The sequence below is a fragment of the Mastomys coucha genome, unplaced genomic scaffold (genome assembly GCF_008632895.1).
Source record: "Mastomys coucha isolate ucsf_1 unplaced genomic scaffold, UCSF_Mcou_1 pScaffold2, whole genome shotgun sequence".
NCBI lineage: Eukaryota > Metazoa > Chordata > Mammalia > Rodentia > Muridae > Mastomys > Mastomys coucha.
In genome coordinates this window covers 3,105,045-3,126,773 of record NW_022196902.1, presented here as the reverse complement: position 1 = coordinate 3,126,773, position 21,729 = coordinate 3,105,045, and the positions used below count along the sequence as shown (strand labels likewise).

Genomic DNA, 21,729 nt, shown 5'->3' with positions numbered 1-21,729 from the left:
GTGTGTGTGTGTGTGTGTGTGGGTGTGTGTGTGGTAGGTAGTGGTCCTTTCTCTGGCTATAGAATATCTTTCTCTAGATTCATCAAAATGATTCTAGTATCACAGTTTTGGGAAATACTGGTCCAGACCAAACATAGATTCTTGAGAAAGAATTGTCTCCTGAGCATGACAGCATTTTATTTTTCACTCTGAAATGCAAAACAAATTTTGTTCTCCATTAGGAGGGAAAAAATAAGGTGCAATTAGAAGCACAATGCCCACAACTCCAGAGAAGTGTGGAGGGAGATTTCATTCTCTGGCATGTCTATCAGGGGCTATTAACTCAAAGCTCCAGCCACCAGACTCAGACTGCACATGGCAGTTTAAGCAATACAAAAATGTGTGGTAAACAAGAGAATATGAATATTGTCTACAAGATTCAAATTATATTATGCATAAAATAGCCTGCTAATGCTAAAATGTGCCTATAAGCCTTATATGCTTACAGAGAAGGGCTGCATAAAATAAAAATAAATCTTAGTTTCTTTCTTATTAACATATTCTATTTTGTTATGACCATGGCATTTGTAGTTCCTCTCTTCAAAAAGATGTAGAATTAAGTTTCACCAGTGTGGTGACAACTGCTTACAATGCTGGAGCTGGAGGAAAAGGTACTTTCTAAGTTCAAGTAAGTCACATCTGACTATCATAACACTAAGTTTGGAGATATGGTTATTCAGGGAAGGCAATCTCTGAGTAACATGGAGGAGTCTTGTAACAACACAAATACCACAAATCATGAGGGATACGGCTTATAGCTATGCCTCCAGGAACTGGCAAGCATCAGTACAATTGCTCAACAGAAACCAGACTCTGTTTAAAATCATTTTTTTTTTCTTCCCATAGGCTGTGAGCCCATTCCTGTCCGGTACCTCGAGTGGAGTGACATAGAATCCATCATAGCCATCGCCTTTTCTTGCCTGGGCATCCTTGTGACACTATTTGTCACCCTCATCTTTGTTCTGTACCGGGACACACCTGTGGTCAAATCCTCCAGTAGAGAGCTCTGCTATATCATTCTGGCTGGTATTTTCCTCGGCTACGTGTGCCCTTTCACCCTCATCGCCAAACCTACTACCACATCCTGCTACCTCCAGCGCCTCCTCGTTGGCCTCTCTTCCGCCATGTGCTACTCTGCTTTAGTGACCAAAACCAATCGTATTGCACGCATCCTGGCTGGCAGCAAGAAGAAGATCTGCACCCGGAAGCCCAGGTTCATGAGCGCTTGGGCCCAAGTGATCATAGCCTCCATTCTGATTAGTGTACAGCTGACACTAGTAGTGACCTTGATTATCATGGAGCCTCCCATGCCCATTTTGTCCTACCCGAGCATCAAGGAAGTTTATCTTATCTGCAATACCAGCAACCTGGGTGTAGTGGCGCCTGTGGGTTACAATGGACTCCTCATCATGAGCTGTACCTACTATGCCTTCAAGACCCGCAATGTGCCCGCCAATTTCAATGAGGCTAAATACATCGCCTTCACCATGTACACTACCTGCATCATCTGGCTGGCTTTTGTTCCCATTTACTTTGGGAGCAACTACAAGATCATCACTACCTGCTTCGCAGTGAGCCTCAGTGTGACGGTGGCCCTGGGGTGTATGTTCACTCCCAAGATGTACATCATTATTGCCAAACCCGAGAGGAATGTCCGCAGTGCCTTCACCACATCCGATGTAGTCCGCATGCACGTCGGTGATGGCAAGCTGCCATGCCGCTCCAACACCTTCCTCAACATTTTCCGGAGAAAGAAGCCTGGTGCAGGGAATGCCAAGTGAGTTGTCTAATCTGGGGTTCTAGGTCTCTCCCTCACACACACACCCTCTCCTCCTGCTTCATCCCCCCTCTTTTAAGCTTCTCTCTGTCTAAACTATCTCTCGTTTTCTTCCACTCAACATTTTTCAAATTTCGCTGTTGCACTAGGGATATAAACTTAAAAGTGCTTTTTGATTCCATTCCTTTGAAACAGCAGGAATCATGGAACAATGCTGGCCAGAGACCAAAGGTTTTTCTAGAGAGTCAAACTGCAGTTTTGTCAGGGATACCTTTCCTGTGATGTGGGGTCCCAGTCTAAGGAGAATAAATATGATCTGGTCCGGGTCAAAGACGCAAACACTAGTTCTAAGCGAAAGTTTAGACCACGGTAGGAGATAGCTTCTGTTTTATTTTTATTCTGAAACCATGCTTTTAACCATCTGGGGTGGAGGGTAAGAGGCTAGGCATCAGAGGGAGAGTGCCACTTCAAAATTGGATTGTAATGGAGCATCAAGCATATCTGGCTAGGATGTCCCTGAAACATCTGCTGTATCACAGTACTTTTATTTATTCAACTTTAATACATACTGTAGTGAACATGTTCTACAGTGTTACACATGAATTGGGACATCTCTTCTTCATGGTCATGATCAGAATAATTTTTTTTTTTTTGGTCACAAAGCAAAACATAAATAAGGAAACCTAAACTTGAACATCAACGTCCAAATGATTTACATTCTGGTACTTCTGGGTAATAAACTTTCCATGATAATTATTTTTGTATGTATTCCCCAATTCTATTAAATTTTATACGTACTATCTTGCTGAGGCTCATGAAAACACATTTTTTGCAATATTTACAACTTATAAAAATGACATGGATGCTTGAAATTCTGAGGAAAATAGAACATTTTAATGATTCAGCAATTTTCACTATTAGCAGGATTATATTTGCTCTTTGAGATGGATTTTTAAAATGAATTTCAACAGTTACATCGTAAATGACATTTTATGGCTATTACATCCATGTAAGTCAGCTGAGAACAGAGGCAAATGCCACTTCCCTCCCGTGTGGCTAAAGAAATGGAGCGTCTACAAATTTGTCTAACTTTCAGTGTAATTTCCCTTACCCTGCTTTTGACTAAGTCTTAAACTGGTATAAAATTTCTTGTCTTAACATATCTCTAAGAATCTATGTGCACTAAGCTCTACTTTTTTAAGCCACACAGAGGCATCTTAAAGAAATCATATAACTTGTGGCTGTGATACAGAAGTCTCTAGAGAAAAAAAAAACATCCCTAATACTTAGCAGCGTTTGAATGAAGCCAACAATTCATGCTTATTTCTCATATTAAATCCTTTATAAGCTGCTGGACATAAAAGATGCCTAGCAATGTTTTTCACCTTGTCATGATTTTTCTTTTAGCCAGTGTCCCATCAATAGTGACTTCCAGAAGGTTCTTAGCACAACAGTAAGCCTCCTGGTCCATGACATGAGCAATAAACAAACAAACCATTAGCCAGCAGACAGCTGGGAAATATCATTTTATTTCACTAAGAGTGGTCAAGGGTGAAAGAAAGCAAGTCAGCAGGAAAGAAGATATCTGTGGAGCTAGGCAGGTAGTTAGGTGGGTAAGAAAGAGCACTTGCTGTACAAACATGAGGGCCTGAGTTTAAAAAAATTATCACTTGTAAAAAGCCAGGAATGGTTTGCACCTGTAACCCCAGCGCTATGGAAGATGGAGAAAGATGTAAGTAACAGATGGTTGCTGAGGCTCTCTGGCCACCAGCCTAGCTCCAGCTTCTGTGAGAGACCTCAGAGGAGGGTACAAAGTTTAGAATACCATAGCAGGACACTAAACAGCTTCCTGTGTGTCTATAGTCCCTACATACCCTCACAGGAGTGAGTATCCCCTTTATACATACATGTTCGCATGCCAAGCACGCTCACATATACATCATTCAAATGTGTACACACACACACACACACACACACACATGCTGGGGCAGGCAGGAGCACTTTAAACTGGAATATCCACATGCAGTAAGTTTTGATCATGCATCATTCCTCAAAGTTATTATTCTGAGACTCTACAGGATTGGGCTATCTCGGGTTGGTATCTGAAATATGGTTTTCTGTGGATGGATGGGGATACTGTTGGAGAGAACTGCGAGGACAGAGCCTTATGCTTGCTTCTGGGATGCAAGAGAGCTCTTTGATATTATGTGAGTGATGCCTGGCACTCCCTGAGCAGACAGAATCACTGTACATTTGGACCAGCCTCCCACACCCAAACTGCTTTCCCTATAATTTGAGAAGACTCCTTTCCCAATTATGACTTTACAGATTAATTTCATTTGGGATTTGTCATCCCAAGGAAAGTTCAGTGTAATCTGAGCTTATTGACTTGGTTGTCATGGAATACTTGCTTTCAGCAGTAAACTGTCTAACTATTAGCTACAATTTAACAAGCCTTATCAGGGTTCTATGTTGATAAACTTAGTTCCAATTAATAATGATAAATCACAATATGTAGCTTCTTCAATATGTTCCAGGCAAATGAGCTGACCCACAGTGGGTATCTGGGACTAAGTTTCTCTGAAAAAGCAATAATTTCATTATTCAGTTTTCTCATTTATTCTCTGCTTGCTTCTGTTATAGCTCTCCACAAGACTATAATTTTAAAATATAACAATAACCTCAGTGCCTATGTTTTTGCCTTTTTTATTGCCATCTTTTTCTTTGGTTTGTCTCCAAAGGAACAAAACCACAGACAATCTAATCTATTCTGCAACAAGAAAAAACCTGGCAGATTTTTGCAACAAAAGCAAGCAGTTTGAAACTCTAGCCAATGTGTCACCCAGTGAGTTTATTGCCTTCAGAATGTGCAGTTCCTATGTTTATGGTGCACTGAGGGTGTTCAGCAGTCTGCACAGACACCATGATCAGCATCTTCCACCTGGTCTATAGTTCTTCTGGGGTAGGGGGGCAGATCCAGAGACATTCTCTTAACAGCTTGCTTTCCCAGTGCACAGGAGAGCTCATGGCACATAGCTCATATTGTCAAATTTATCTAAATACTTTGAATTTTGTCATAGTAAGACTCTGATAGAAGTGAAGATTTGAACTCTTGCTATGTATTTTCTGGGGGGAAATGCTGGGAAGAGTTTATTCAATAAATTTGGCATTTGGGTTGAGCTCTTCAGTCACATGTCCTGTTTTAATTTTTGTTTTTTGTTACAAGTCTTTGAAGCATAACATAACTTTGAAAGGTCAACCAAAGCATATTCACTTTTCATAATTCTACTTCCTTTGTTGTGTCCTGCAGAGTCATTTAAATCAGAAAATATTTAGTCCTGAGCCAATATAAAGGTATCAAAATTTTTATCCTTTGGGGCAATGTACTTCATAAAGTGATAATAGAAACACAAATAGGTGTGACTTCCTACTAACGCAATGATGATTTGACATAACAAAGAGCAAACCTACCAGGCTTATTTATTAGCATGCTTCATTAAAAACAGTTATATTAATAGCATGGTCTAACTAGCATTTCAAGTTATTTTTTAAGTAAACTGAACTTAACTAATTTTCCTAGTTAGTGATACTACTCTGATGTAATAGTGACCAAAGCAATTTGGAAACAAAAGTATTGATTTGGCTTACCCTGTGCTGTTCATCATTTGAGTAAATCGGGTAAGGAATTTGAACAGGGCCAGAATCTGAAAGCCATGGAAGAGTTCTGCCTATTGGCTCCACCCCCCCATTTCCAGCTCAGCCTATCAGCTTGCTTTCTTATAGAACCCAGGACCACCAGCCCACCATGAGCTGTTCCCTCCCCCCATCAAACACCAATTAAGATGTTTCACGGGCTTGTGCACAACCTGCTTTTTTAGGAGACATTTTCTCAATTGAGACTCCCTCTTCTCTGATGACTAGACTTTGTGTCAAGTTGGCATAAAGCTAGTCAGTTACTTAGTACACTAATTTAAGGTAAACTGAGGGCCAGTTTGGTAGTTCATGAAGGTGGAAAGTTGTAATTCACACCTTTTAGCTTTTATATTCATAATTGTGCATAAAAGTGAATTATAGTGAAAAGGAAAATATGGCTATATAAGAGTAATACTAATGCACACAGTCTTTTCTTTTTTATTAGGTATTTTCTTTATTTACATTTCAAATGTTATCCTCTTACTGGCCCTGGCATTCCCCTATACTGGGGCATAGAGCCTTCACAGGGCCAAGGGCCTCTCCTTCCATTGATGGCCAACTAGGCCGTTCACTGCCACATATGCTGCTGGAGCCATGGGTCCCACCATGTGTACTCTTTGGTTGCTGGTTTAGTCCCTGGGAGCTCTAGAGGTACTGGTTAGTTCATATTGTTGTTCGTCCTAAGGGGCTGCAAACCCTTCAGCTCCTTGGGTCCTTTCTCTAGCTCCTCCATTGAGGACCCTGTGCTCAGTCTAATGAATGGCTGTAAGTCTCCAATCACATGTTCTTACGGGAGCTGACTATTACAGTGCTGCAATGTTCCCTAAGAATTTGCATAGGGTTATTTTTTATTGTTGTTTTCATTTCGTTTTGTTTTTTTGTTTCTCTGAATTCAAGAGAGAACTGAAGTACTGAATACACTGATACTAAGAGAATGTCCTTCTACTCACACTTGTAATGGTTAGTTTTAATTGACAACTTGACACAACATAAAATTGCCAGGGAAAGGAATCTCACTGAGATTGTCTGGATGGGTTAGGATAGGAAAGATTTTCTTAATTGCATCAATTGAGCTGGATAACCTACTCTAAGTGTGGACAGTACTCCCTCATGGGACAGGCCTTGCATGGAGTAAAAGCCTGCTTGCATTCATTACTCTCTGTTTCTAGTTAGGGGTATGATGTGTGCAACTCTCTCAAACTCCTGCTGAGGTGACCTCCCTGCTATGATGAACTGTAACTTGGAACTGAGAGCTGAAATCAACCCTTTCTCCTCTGAGTGCCTTTTGTTGGGGGTTTTATCACAGTGACAAAAGTAAAAATTAAATAGCTCCCTACTAGAATCTTATTTGTCTTTAGTAATAGTCATTCTCTTGCAGGTCAGCATCGGGTTTCTCTGTCCTACTTTGATTAAAAAAAGAAGCCTGAGTTCTTTGGTCCCCAATGAAGGAGCTAGAGAAAGGACCAAAGGAACTGAAGGGTTTGCAGCCCTTAGGACGAACAACAATATGAACTAACTAGAACCCTCAGAGCTCCCAGGGACTAAACCACCAACCAAAGAGCCATGGTGGGACTAATGGCTCCAGCAGCATATGTATAGTAGAGGATGGCCTAGTCGATCATCAATGGGAGGACAGGCCCTTGGTCCTGTGAAGGTTCTATGCCCCAGTTTAGGGGAATACCAGGGCCAGGAAGCAGGAGAGGGTGGGTTGGTGAGCAGGGGGAGGAGGGAGGGAACAGGGTTTTGTTTTTGTTTTGGTTTTTTGGTTTTTTTATTTTATTTTTTCTGTTTTTCGGAGTGGAAACAGGGAAAAGAGACATGTAAATAAAGAAAATATCTAATAAAAATATAAATGGAGAAAAAAAAAGAAGGAAAAAAAACCTGACTGGTAGCTAACAGGTATCACAGTGAATCAGAGCCCAGCCAGCATATCTGTGTTCCTGTAAGAACATACACCCCGCTGTGGAGCAAGATGAAAAATCTTGCTCTTCTGAGATCATTTTGATGGGGCATCCTGCAAGCATGAGGATAGCAGGGAGGTGATGCAGGTGAGGTAAGAATGGAAGTCGGCTTGGCCAAACATAGTGAGCAGATACTGGGCCAAACTTCTGGAGTCTGACCCCAAGTCCGTTATTTCAGCCGAAAATTAACTCAGTCCTGTGAGTATAACAAAGCTTAAGACATGTTTACATTGAAGTTCTTTACAAAGTACTTCTGGCTTCTTTCATAAAAATGAGTACTTGGAATACTACTATCCATCAGTGGATAAACCTAGAGATACAGGAAGAAGGCAAATGATAGCTATTGTCTAGTTTTTAATGCAATGTTAGATAGTTTTTCTATTAATCAAAAAGTACAGTAAAGGTCTCTGTGGAAAGTAAGAATCATTTATAAGCATTAGAGGACAAGGATAAGTACAAAAAAGACCAGGTAACAGAGGTTCAAATTCAAATTTTTAAGTTTTAAAAGACCCTTTAGATTTAGGGTTAAGGGAGAATGACTGAGGTAAACATAATGCTTGTGGGAGTCAGGAGTGGCTTGGTCTAAAGATATCCCAGAAATGGCATCTCTCACAAGGATAGGCTTTATGGCCTAGAAGTAATGCTGAAGATTTTGTGGGGAAAGTGTGAGACAAGCAAACATAATATTCTTGGGGATACAGGTGAAGCCTGGCCCTACAGATAACAAAGGATTACCAGATTGTAAACTACATATTTTCCCAGCGTGCCAAGAGAAAGACAGGTAAATTTCTCCTTCCATTGAAGAGACAAGCCTGTGTGCTTAACTTTTCTGGCTTCTTATATACAAGGACCTCTTACTCTCTCTTTTTTTGGGGGGGTGGGGGTTGTTTGTTTGTTTTTTTGGGTTTTTTTTTTTTTTTTTTTTTTTTTTTTTTGGTTTTTCTGAGACAGGGTTTCTCTGTGTAGTCCTGGTTGTCCCGGAACTCACTCTGTAGACCAGGCTGGCCTCGAACTCAGAAATTTGCCTGCCTCTGCCTCCCAAGTGCTGGGATTAAAGGCATGTGCCACCACTGCCTAGCTTAGACCTCTTACTCTTTAACATTAGTGTAATTCTTAATTTATTTTATAGCAAACAGGCAGTTTTATTGAAGCATTTGCCATCCAATTTTATTATTTGATAATAATATTTACTGGGAAGTTTGTACAATTGATTCTGTCATTTAATTAATTATTGTTTTAACTGTAAACGTAGAAACATTTTAATATTTGATATAGTGCTAGACAATATACAAGAACAGTATATAAGAACAAGAATATGCCAGGCAGTGGTGACGTATGACTTTAATCCCAGCACTTGGGAGGCAGAGGCAGGCGGATTTCTGAGTTCAAGGCCAGCCCGGTGTACAGAGTGAGTTCCAGGACAGCCAGGGCTACACAGAGAAACCCTGCCTCAAAAAAAAACAAAACAAAAAAACAAAAAACAAAAAGAATAAGAATAATGCTAGCCAACATAGAAGAACAAGGCACTGACAGTTGCAATCTTGCATTATAGTAAAGGAGACAACTGTAAGTCAATATGAGGTGTCTATCAGAAAGGACCTGTGTGATGTCTGAAATGTCCAGGCATGAAGGCATCTTCATATCAGCATGCTTCATATGCTGTAGCATCTAGGAAAGGTTTGGAGAGGTTTTTTAGTAGCACTGTAGCTTGGACTTCATGTTAGTGAATTTCTTAAGTGGTATAAATCACTCTACAATGAGATTGTTTCATGTGTAGAAAATAACATAAGTGAAGATCAGACAATATTTATTTATTTACTTCTGGGCCATAGCATGTACTCTGATAAAAAACCGAAGCACATAGACTGGTATGAGGATGGAGTCAGTAGATAAACCTAGAGATACAGGAAGAAGACAAATGATAGCTATTGTCTAGTTTTTAATGCAATGTTAGATAGTTTTTCTATTAATCAAAAAGTACAGTAAAGGTCTCTGTGGAAAGTAAGAATCATTTATAAGCATTAGAGGACAAGGATAAGTACAAAAAAGACCAGGTAACAGAGGTTCAAATTCAAATTTTTAAGTTTTAAAAGTAAAAGCCAGGATGAAACTTGAATCTAAAGCATTGCTTTTCTTTTCCTTCTGAGTTTCGTTCATTTTAACTAGAAAAGCAGTTAAGGGAGCTGAACTAAAGAAATAAAGGTAGAATGTTGTGGTTGTCACAATTTTATCCTGGAAGATAAAACCTGCAATATGAGGGGATGTAAAGGCTGTTGTGGGACTGGGAGAGGGTAAGAAGTTGCACTTTAGAGTTATGGTTTAATGATGCTATAAGGTCACCCAAGTGGAGGTGTCCATGGGCTACTTAGAAATTGAAGTTTGGTCATCAAAATGAAGGACTTGGCAGGAGCTGTGGACTTGAAGCACAATTGTCAAAACATTTGAAACAGGGCACACCACACAGAGAAAGTGCAGACATGAGAAAAGAGGAAGAAATAGATGAGATAATGTTCCAGAACATTTTCTCTAAGTACCCTGCATGAAGAAGAGAATGTTAGCATGAGGGGTCACCCAGAGGGGCCCCAGACTCAAGAGCAAGGAGTGTGGGTGACCCCGGGAAGACAAGGATGAATACAGTGTGCTTCCTACCAAAGGCAGCAAACTGGGGTCACCGTGATCCTCTGCCTTTTTTTCCTTTTCCTAGCAAAGGACATACCAAGAACACAAATAGCACAGAAATAACTATTTTTAATATTTACACTTTTGAGTTTTAAACAGAGACAATGATCAGATTATACTATGACTTCTAAGCAGAGGATAATCCAGCTTGTATAAAGGTCCACCTTTTATAATGAAGGTAAATTATTTAGATGCACTCAATTTCCCCAAGTTTTTGGGCTCATTTGTTAACAATACTTAATGGTCTTAAATGAATTTAGAAATATTCTCATGAGATCACTCATAATGGTCCAAGGCAGGTCGGTTTATAACATCACTTTGCAAGCAAGGAAACAGTCAGTTATTTTCTTCACTCATAAACTTCTGTGTCTGTTAATTTAATAATGTATGTGATTGTTCAGGAATTTAATAAAATGAATAAACCTTGAAGCATGCCCTACAGGAATTTATGCTTTTTTGAAGTATCACCATTACAATGGAAGTAGGCACTTTAAATAACACATAGTATGATGCAATGTTTTATGTGGAGGATAACTACAGAGCTAGGTGTTATCTATTTGGGGCTTTCATAGAAAAAGTATAATAGGCAAGCTGCTTAAGCAGTGGGAAGTTAGTTCGCATACTTCTGGAGGGTGAGAAATACGAGCACTGTTGAGTTCCAATGAGGCTTCCTCATAGTCTCACAAGACAGAGGGCAAAGAGAAAGAGAAGCAAGCTCTCTTCTGCGTTTTTATAAGGGCATTGATCCCATTTGTGAGGCTTCACCCTCATGATCCAATTATCTCCTAACTACCTATTAACATCACATTAATGTAGAACTTCATCATTCATATATTGGGAGGACAGAAACTTTCTGTAGCAAATGTTTGAATAATTTTGTTATTTTTAAGCTAATAGTTGAGGGGATTACTTAACATCTACATATTTATTATGAAAATAGAGCCATAACTTTAGTTATCTCATAGAATTATTAGAATTATTAAATGTTTCTATTTAACTCTATAAAGGGTGTTCTTGAATGTCTAGCAGAGTCCCTATTAGTCATTGTTATCTAGTAATATTAATATTTTGAAAATATGCATAGATGTCCAGAAGTCCATATCCCAACATTAAACTCCTTACACCTTCAAGGAAAGAATGTTCTGGAAACAAGTATGCATTTTCACCACCAGCTCCTTTTATACACACTATGTGGAATGGCAAAGCTGCAGATCTGATGAAAACAGGGGCAATGAGATGCTACTCACTATGAAGTGTGTGTGGGGGGGAAGGTTGTCCTATTTGGCACAGTTTGGGATCTTTTCCATGCTTGGCCCCAGCAAAAGAAGTATGAGGTCATTCACAGTCCATCTGTTCACCTTAGCATCCAGTATGAAGTGTTACCTGCTCACAACCAAAGCCAGCTATGGAAGTTTGCTTATAAAGGTAGTCTCTAAGCATAAATATTGGTGGATCACAGACTGAGCACTCAAGAGATAAGTTCCAATGGGATTGGAATCTTGGGCTTACTTAGAAAGAGTTGTACACAACTTGAGCCAGCCTAAGCAAAGGAGAGTGAAGCATTTACTATATAGAATATGAGAAAGTCATGCTGAGTAGCTCAGGCTATGAAATTCAGAATACTTCTGGGACACATTAGGGTACTGAGATCCTGGATAGAAAAATTGGAGGTCTATCTTTTTCTCTCCTTTGTGGATCTTTTTTCCCACATCTTTTGTGGATCTGTTTTCTGTGTCTTCAGTGCTCATGGTCAGCCTGTGAGCAATCATAGGAAGGCCCCCGAGTCTTTATGTTGTTACATGTCCAGCTACTCAGAGAGACTCATCCAGGTCCCTCTGCCTATACAGTTCTGTGTAACATGTAAAAAACCAGCAATGCCAGTGAAGGAGAGAGTCCCAGCATGAGCTTGGTATGTGTTTGGAAGGCGTGGGGAGCATAGGGAAGCACAGGTCTTCCTGGGAATTTTATTTTGTGGGTTTCAGGCTATAAAATGTCTTTCATTTGCATCAGACTCAAGAGGGAGAAGGGAAGAAAGACTTGCTTTATTTTTCTTTGCTTCGTAGTAAAATCAGGCCACCAGCACACTGTCTATTGAAGTAAAATGTACTTAAGATACAGACCAAAAATAAAATTGATATTGTTAACATTAATAATAAAATAGAAAAGGAAGGTGTTGCGGATAGAGCTAAGCTTGTGAAGTGTCTGCTGACTACCATGCATGAAGCCCTGGGGTTTATCTCTAACATTATATAAGTTGTGTGCTGTGGCACATCCTTATAATCCCAGCACAGGGGAGGTAGATGCAGGAGAATCAGGAGTTCAAGGACATTCACCACTATATTGCTAGCTTCAAGATCAGCCTGAGCTATGTGAGACCCTCAAAATAAATATAAAAACTCAAATAAAATACATAAACAGTACTTATTCAGGTTCACCCAAATAGATTTATAATTTTGTTTTATTTCAAAGGTTCAAAGAAAACTTGCAACAACTAAAGGTTACAGAGTAGCACTTTCTATGCAGATTTTCTTTGAGATATATGAAGAGCCAGCTACCAGCTAAAGTAGATCAAGTCTTGGGAGTGATACAGCTGGTGCTGAGAAATTACCATTTAGAAGAAATTAGTAACAAAGAGAAATGCCTTTTCCCAAGTTTTCCGCCTTAAAGATGTATGCTCTGCTTCAGTTACTTTCTGTTAGCAGGAGCAACTTTAAGAGAAGGAGTTTGCTGGCCAGCCAGCCTAGTTTACATGGTAAGTTCCAGGCCACTGAGTGACCTTGCTTCACAAAAGAATGAATATTTTAATGAAGAAATATAGTATCTTGACCTCTGCCCTTAAACTTGCATGTGCACCTATCTACAGACTCGTGTGTGTCTGTATGTGACTATAGCACATGTATGGAGATCTTTGTAGTTTCTCTTGAACTATCTCTTCAGCCTCCAAGTCATCATTTCTGTAATTTTTATGTTGAATATATGGGTATGTTACATATTCATGTTAAACATATCAACCATCATTAAAATCTATGTATGCTAATATATGTGTTAGTATTTTACTTCAGAGGCCATAAATAAATTAATAAAAAGAACTGAATAAATCTAGATCCTAAAACAAGCCAGTGATGATATATATTACACATTTTCTTATATGTTTGACTTGATGCTTTATTTTATTGGTTCATATCTTTTGATAGTGAGAGTTATTAATTTTGATGAAGCTAGAATGATCACTTTTTATGCTTAATTATTTTTATGTCCACCATAAAATATATTTGCCAGTCACCAGGTCTTCAGGGCATTGTCTGTTTTATTTATGAGCTTTGTGAAATTGACTTCCACATTTAGTGCTATCATGAAGCTTGACTAATTCCTATGTGTGGTTTACGGAATGTCTTCATTGAGTTTCTCCCATGAGCCACAATGATTTGTTGTGGTTCTAAAGACTTCACACTTGAAATGAGGATGCTGCTAGGTGGGTTTGACCCTCCAGATGGGGACTTTTTATAGATCGTCATGACTAGATAATTCCTTGGGATCTATTTATAGAGGTATTAGCCTCATTCATGAAGGTTTAGCCTAACTCAAATTTCAAAGTGAAGTTTGTACTAAGTGTATAACAGTCACGTTGTCATAAAGCCAAAAGAGCATGAGTAAACCATTATAAGTCAGGGATGGTCTGCACTCACTCAGGGGTTCACATTTTTTCCTTTGTATATCATCAGGTGGTAGACTGAAGTGAATTGAACGCATACTGTAATTTCATAAAACTTAGCCAGCCCCACCTTTTTTTTTTATTTCTGCACTCCTTCCAGGATCGTGAATCCTCAAGTCCTGACTTCTTTTGGAAACTTAAATTCAAATGTGTATTTCTACAGCCTGAATAAAAGGCTTCTTGACATCCCCCACCAAATACCATCTGTTTTGTTCTTCTACCTGGATTCTCTATTTGTTGTTCTATATCAAGAATCATGAAATATCCTGAGGGAGAAATAGCTTGAAGATTATCTGCTTTCCCACTGAAATTCTCTTCCTTTGACTTATTGATCCCTTGGATTCTGGTTGTCATGGTACCATCTCAATGTCTGCAAGTGGTTTTTGAAAAATATTTTGTTTGTTCAACTCATTTTCAGGATAAGAGTTGGTTTTCTCCAAGGTATCATAGTTTAGATAAAAGCTGAAGGGTTTTTTTTTTATACTTTCTAAACCTCTCCCTTTAATCTTTTCAATAGGCTATGATACAACTATGATTTTGTGGGGAGCAGGGGCTATGGTGACTATATTCTGAACAGTATGATACTTGCATAATGGTTCTTCAGACTTAAGGAGTGGTGACACAAAACTTAATTTTGTGATTAGCACCCCTCTGCTTAACAATAAACAGTAGCATGAAATAAACCTTAATGGAAACAAAGTATAATACTCATGTTATGGCTATAGCCAAAATTTTCAGAATTCTCACCCAAATACTAGGTCTCTTTACAATTATCTTTGCATGTATGATTTTTAATCTCTAATAGTCCCCAAACTCGTAACACTGCTCAAAGGTCTAAGTCCAGAATTTCTACTGAGACTCAAAACAATCTCTTAGCTGTGAGTCCCTGGAAAAATCAACAATGAAGTCATCTACTTCCAAAATACAATGGCACAGAGTAAACATTCCCATTCAAGAAGAAGAAATGAAGCACAGATGGATGAACTAGAACTAGACTAAACTCAGCAGGGAAACTATTAAATCCTATTTCTCCATGTCTAGCATTTGAAGAACATGTCATGATTACATGTCAACAGGCTTGGATAGTTCCATCCTTACAGTTGTATCATTAATGTCATACATGGCTTCTCTCTTTGGGGTGCTTCCCTTTGGTACCTGCAACTGTTTTCTGCATACATTTCTGCTATGTCCAATATTTTAAGTTTACCTAAACTTTAACTTAAGGTTTAACTTTATGACTCTACAGGGATCTTTTTTTTTTCAGGGAGCCTATAGAACATTTGGCCATGGTTGACACTGCCTCTCCTTGCAGGGTTTTCTGTGGGGCTTTGATACAATTCTCTGTAACTGCACAAATCTTAACATTAAATATGCTTATACAACCAGTCACATGTGGATAAAAACCACACTGATTTTGCTGGCAGCTAAACAGTAACTGAGCTTGGACCAGAGCTTTAGTTTCTTCTTAGTGCCTGGGTGGGTGGACCTAGGAAGTATTTCTTCTAGGTACTCATTTTGAGTGGAGCACCCAGCAAAACTCTCTTTTCAAAGGAAAGCCAAATGAGGTTGGAGTTTTACATACAGGAGTCTTGGATAAGCAGGTTATCATTAACTCATGAAATGTCCACAGTGACCTTTTCTACACCTCTCGGAAAGAGAGACCAGCCTCTCTTTAATGACACTAATATCCTCAAGAGGGCATTCTCTTTGAAGGAAACTTTCAAATTCCTTTTCTTGATAACAGTCAATTTTATAAATGTTTTCTACTCTTCAATTTGCTCCAAATCATCACTACAAACCTGATTAAAATTAGCTTGTGATAACTGGGCCATGGTCTACAATTAATGCTGCCTTGAAAATTCCTCCATAAAATTTGTTGACCTTTTACTTTAGAATTCAGCTTCATTCAAAATTTCAGATTATACGTAATTTTTTTTAAAAGTACAGTATAAAGTTTCTGATACAATTCTCCATATTGAGTCCTTGTTCCCATCCGAGTCCTCATTAGTATTGGCTGACTTTACCATCTGTGTATCCACCTGGCACTCAAGTCTGAAATTCTCTCAAGTCCACCCAGAAAGCTTGGCTTACACTTTTCTGGATTTCTCTAGCTCATATCTCTCAACATTTCCAAATTTTTCCCACAAAACATTTTCAAATGCCTAAAATGACATAGTCATTTAGCTAAAGCACTAATTCAGTCCTTTGATCAGTAATGACTATTGAAATCCATAGGTGACACTGGCGAAAGTTGTATTATGTTTGTGTTAAGCAGACTCCAGTTCATATATAAGGCATTTTTCGTAATCAAAGGTAATTTTTAAAATGTTGAAAATGTAAGTAGAATTAGATATAACTGCATGGAACCTCACAAAGCAGAGTAAACCCCTCAAGTACTTCTCAGAGAGTGTCGGTACCATAAAAATTCAACTTACCAGTTCAACATCTGGTTACCTGTGGTAAAAAGCACAGCATGAATGTACAAGGAGATGTGCTGAAGAAAGTTTGCTTTAAAGAGAAGAATATGGGAAACAACCTAAACCAACATTCACTGAAGAATTGATAGGTTTATGGAACATATTTATTTAGTTTAGTTTAAATACTAAACTAGTTGTCTATGAACACAATACTCTGTGAAAAGGGCCATTGTTGAATGAGAATGTGGCATAAGGCCATACACACAAAATTTAATAATATAAAAGCTTCCACATATTATTTGCTAATGCACAGTTATACAAATATTATAAAGAGATTAAGATGTTTCAAAGGATAAACAGATTTTCTCTTTAAAATGTAATTAGTATGTAGGCTACTATATAGAAACCTTTAACATATCCATAGTGTTTTCCAGAGCAAATGAGTTTTAATATGTGATGAATCTATGGTAGAAAATAAATAAGGCTTTATTAAATCATCTTCCATAATCTCTTATTAGCTTGCATTCTTAGAAACTACAGATTTTTAAATGGAGCAATATTTTATGACTATAATAAGGAGACTGCATTTGTGTTTATTAAGGAACCTAATACACTGTATTAAATGTGTATGTTACAAGGAAAGTGGGAGAAATTAAAATTCATACAGATGGCTTATGCATGCATGCAGAGTTCCATTCTCTACTTTGAGTAGTAAACACTGAGAAACAAATAATAAATTTAGATAATGAGAAAAAAATGCATCTGGCTTCTGAAAATCAATCAGACACAAATGATCTTACTTATCAATAGCCATGACAACCTAAAGGTAGACCACGGTCTGCTAACATGGTCTTGAGTCATTGCTGTCATTCTTTATGATTAGTTTGGACAGCTGCCACATTATTTCCATGGTGAGCTGTATATATTCTTAAGAGTGACCATCTGGAATTGTCTAGAACATTCTGTTTCTACTAAAAGTAGATTCACCTCCAACTCTACCACAGACATGCAGCTTCAAACACGGGCAACTCACCCAACTCCATCCAGCATTTACCTCTGCCTGGCACACCCACTTAGGTCACTGATGTTACCTCTGCCTGGCACACCCACTTAGGTCACTGATGTTACCTCTGCCTGGCACACACACTTAGGTCACTGATGTTGCCTAAAATGAAATGCAGTGGAGATGCTGCTATATTTATTGAAACTCTTGAGTCAGCAAGATGGCTAACATCACATGGAAGTGCATTTTGAAGACATTATGAATTAGGGTAATTTAAATACACAGTGACTTTCTCCATCTTTCACAGTAATGGCTGAAGCTGAAACCACTCATTGCTTTCTGGAGCCACTTTTACACATACAAGTCCAACAATATTTTATGAATAAAAGTGAATCTGAAAGAGGCAATGAATTAATTGAAGACACAAAGTGCTCTGGGTTCATTGTCCAGTTATCAATGTCATGCTTTAGGAAAAAACTTCTGACATTTCTCAAGTCCACATAAAGGATAAATTCTATCAGAAATGGATGTAGGGACTATTCAATGTAGATAAAATAACACAATTAAACAGAACCATTTGGGGCTATGTATAGTCAAAGAGATGTAGACTTCTATACAAAGGAATATTGTTTGGATAATAGAATCAAGAGGAGAAAGTTTGGACAGTTCGTTGGTCCATGACAAGGAGCAACTTTATATAAAAAAGAGCACAAAAAGGGAGGGAAGAAGATAGAGGGACAGCGGACTGATCCCTTGCACTTTCAAAAGAAATTACTGAAAAGATCTTTCTAACTAAAATTCTGGGGTTTCTTTAAATCCATAATTTGTGCCAAAAGATTCCAGCACAGATTTGGGACTTATATTTGACAAGCCCCCATATGCTGCCTTTTCCCTCCAAGCTTTTACTCTGACTTGATGAATCCGTAGTTGTTTGAATATGTGGTTCTACAGTTGCTAAAAATACTCTAAAGCCAATTTCCTTCTCTCAGTATTTATGTAGCTGGTAAAATGGCCAGTTAGGCATTAGAGTTTTTAAGTCTTAGCCAATAATTTTTAGTAAACATCCCTTTCATACATTCAAAGCCAGTGTGCAGGGGTAGTCTTTATTTTACCTAAATGCAAAGGAAAAGTCAGAGACCAAAACCATCGAGATCATGAAGGAGATTTTACTCTTCTCAACTGCTTTGATCAATAAGTCAATTAGTGTGGCTTTGGAATTCTTACAGTTACTACATAAAGCTGTCAATCGGGCTGAAACCCAAAAGCAACCACAAACTCCACTAAATGCAGAAGTAGTGCCAAAAAAGAGTCAGCTACAGAGACCATGGAGTTTCCTATCACAGCCCGCTTGGGGCATATAGAAATGCAGATGCTGTCTGTTGTGTTCACTTGCACAGAAAGACATTCTCAGGGGAAAACCTCTCATTCCAGTTGTTACTCATTCTGGGACTTACACATGTGCACATCCAAGATGCAAAGTTCTCCTCCCAACCAATCCCTATGCAGGTACCATGGGAGAACTAAATTAAACTGTCTCCTGCTTCCATCCCCACCTGAGCCATGTTATAGGTGTGAGAGCCAGAGCATTCTATCAGTCCAGAGACATCTGAAGCATCTGGATCAAGGATATGAAGAGGTCCATCCCTCCCCTATAGCCTGCAAACTGGTAATTGTTCAGAGACAGAGAGACAGAGAGAGAGACAGAGATAGAGGCAGAGACAGACAGAGAAACAGAGACAGAGACATCTTGGTCCTTCAGGGGCTTGTGCCCAAGATCCCTGCAGTAGTGATACCTTGCCACCTGCAGGGATATAATGACTGGGACAAAAAGGACAAGAGAGACTATACCCAAAGCCCTATGCAAGTAAAGGAGAGAGGCTGTTGATATGTGACCATCTGTGAGTTGATGCTTCAAGACATGTTCCATTTTCTCATTCCCCCATCACTTACAGAACACAAACTTAAAGTTGAGAGCATTTTAAGAGGTTGATCCCAGAATAAGAAACAGCAAGTGTGGGGCTCCCAGAAGGATCATGATAGTCTCTGACTTCAGAAGCTAGACCTGCCAGGAACCCTGGTGCCTGACACCATTTGACCAGGCAATGTGCAGACATTTCTCCAAAGTAGAGTTAATTTTAAAGTCAAATGAATGCAGGAAGACTTCAGAAAAACAAAGCCCAGTGCTTTGGGCATATTCTCCAGCTTCTTTCTTGAGAAAGAGAATTTTAGCAATATTTAACACATTGGATGTTCTTTTCAACTTTAATTTATAAATCCAAGCACAAGTTTCTCTTTATTGTCTCCTCTCTGCTGATCATTTTTTAAATCATATTTGTGATTTCAGGTTGGCATGTTTTATGTCATTGTTAGTCTAGTTGGCAAGTTCAACAGCAAACAATGTCTCTTTGTCTAATTTTTAAAAATAAATGGATTATCTCAGTAGGCATGAAATCATACTGACTTGTCTCTATTTCTCATTTCTGGACTAGAGTTTCAAATTACAGAGTTCAGTACATGCTTTTGAATGTTTTGTGGGTGCTTGCAATTTGATGGCTGTCTATTCATTGATAGGTTTTGCTTTCTCGCTACCATATTCAGCTATGCATAGAAAATCTTTCCTCATCATATAAATGCAATTTAAGTTCCTTGCTTCCAAAAGGTGAAAAATGACTATACAGAATTAATTCTACATGGAGATTTCAAACTCACAGATTTTCTTCTCAGAACCTGTTAGTCATCATCTCAAAGGCTTAGAATATGGGACAAGCCATGATGGTTCACTTCCTTCCTCATCCACTTCTCCCTCTTCTTCCTCTTCCTTCTTCTGAGGTTCTATGCTTCCATTTTGATGGAATAGAAAACTGTCACGGTCCTCTCTGGCTATGCCTACAGAGCTATCACCAGAGACTGGAGTAGATGACCAAATAAAGACTTAATAGAAAACATGTGTGAGTTCACTGGGGAAAGCTATAAGAAAGCAAATCCCCATAGAGTTTCCCAAGTTGAGAAACTTCCCTTGAACTCTGCCATCTTCTCCAACATTGCCAAGAAACGTGTGCTTGTGCTTCTTCCATAGCATCTTATGCCCAAAGGCTTTTCCTTGGCCCTCTTGTATGGCATTACAGCAGGACAGCATTTCTACCACCACTTTCTAAGCTACTGGTCTTGGGGAACTAAACTTATCTTGAGTCTATATCACATGAGTGCCCCATCAACTTTGCTGTGTCCAGCAAGTGTTCTCTCTTGCTAAGAATGACTCTCTGGACAGATCAACCCATGTTTGTGTAAGGATCCATCAGCCGGGGAATGAGATGATATGTCCCCTTGTGGCAGGTTCCTCTGACCTCAGCAGGTGGGTCTCTTGACATTCCACTCTTTATACACATAAAATCTTATGAGCGTAAGAAAAAAGCATGACTTTAAATGGAATGGCAGCCATGCCTTCGGGATAGACTAATATGGTGTACAATGCAAAATGAAAAGAAAGCCATGGGTTCAGCTATAAATTCACAAACGTCCATCAAGAGGCATGGTGGTAGAAAGTCGACCTACGTGACTGTCTACTATTTCCCAAAGTAGTATGTCCACCGTGAAGGGAAAAAACCGGTCTAGGAGAGATCCATGGGAAAGAGTTGGTTCTGTGATGAAAAAGTGAGTCCATTGATGTTGCTTTGAGAAAGGAGCCCCAGCAGTAAGAAATAGCCACTGTTGCAAGTTCCAACCAAGACACAGAAACAGACATGCAGAAAGGTTCAGGAGCCAGGCTTGGCCCTGCCCTGGACCAGGCACCTCCTGAGTGGTGGCGTCACACTAGCTGTGCACATACTGTTTAACCCCTTGCTTTTTCTTTTCAATCTTCAGGAAGAGGCAGCCAGAATTCTCGCCCAGCAGCCAGTGTCCGTCGGCACATGTGCAGCTTTGAAAACCCCCACACTGCAGTGAATGTGTAAGAGAAGCTGCATGGAAATAGAGTGTTTTGCCCCTTGCTTTCTCTCTCCTGGGTATTTCCACTTTCTAACATGGAACCAATTGTGGTGCATGCCATCAAGAATGAGGGACTCATGGACGTGCCATGGTTTGCACAACTGTCTTATCCAATTGTCCATCGTTCTTAAAAGGACACTGTCAAGCTGTTAGTTTTTCTGCTTGTTTTCTGTTCCAATGCAGCACTGTCCCCAGCTTTAAGGATTCACTTTGGTCTGTGACTCCCACTCATGAGCTCAAAAGTGAATCTTCCCCTCAACAAATTTGTCAGCTTCTTCTTGGCAAACAGAGCCTTTTCTTTTTTTTCCTTTTCTTTTCCTTTTGCCTCCCCCTCCCCCCCGCTGTTGCAACAAATGTTTGAAATAATCATGTCTGCATTGAAGTAAAACCCACAGCTGAAATCCATGGAAAAGTCCCACAGTGTGGGTGTACGAGGGCGGGTGCCAACAGGAGCCGCTGCTGGG

General features: G+C 39.2%; 1 protein-coding gene across 7 annotated transcripts in view; it reads left to right on the top strand.

Annotated features, from left to right (window-relative positions):
- Grm1 (glutamate metabotropic receptor 1) overlaps positions 1-21,729 on the top strand; it is a 443,300-nt gene that overhangs the window by 411,991 nt on the left and 9,580 nt on the right. For 5 of the 7 annotated variants that reach the window (XM_031380374.1, XM_031380375.1, XM_031380378.1 and 2 more), the window contains one exon: positions 886-1,816. In XM_031380374.1, coding sequence (XP_031236234.1) covers positions 886-1,816 — 931 coding nt within the window. Of the gene's footprint in view, positions 1-885; positions 1,817-21,142; positions 21,228-21,729 lie in introns of all 7 variants that reach the window. The other 2 variants (XM_031380380.1, XM_031380379.1) reach the window with 1 other exon arrangement.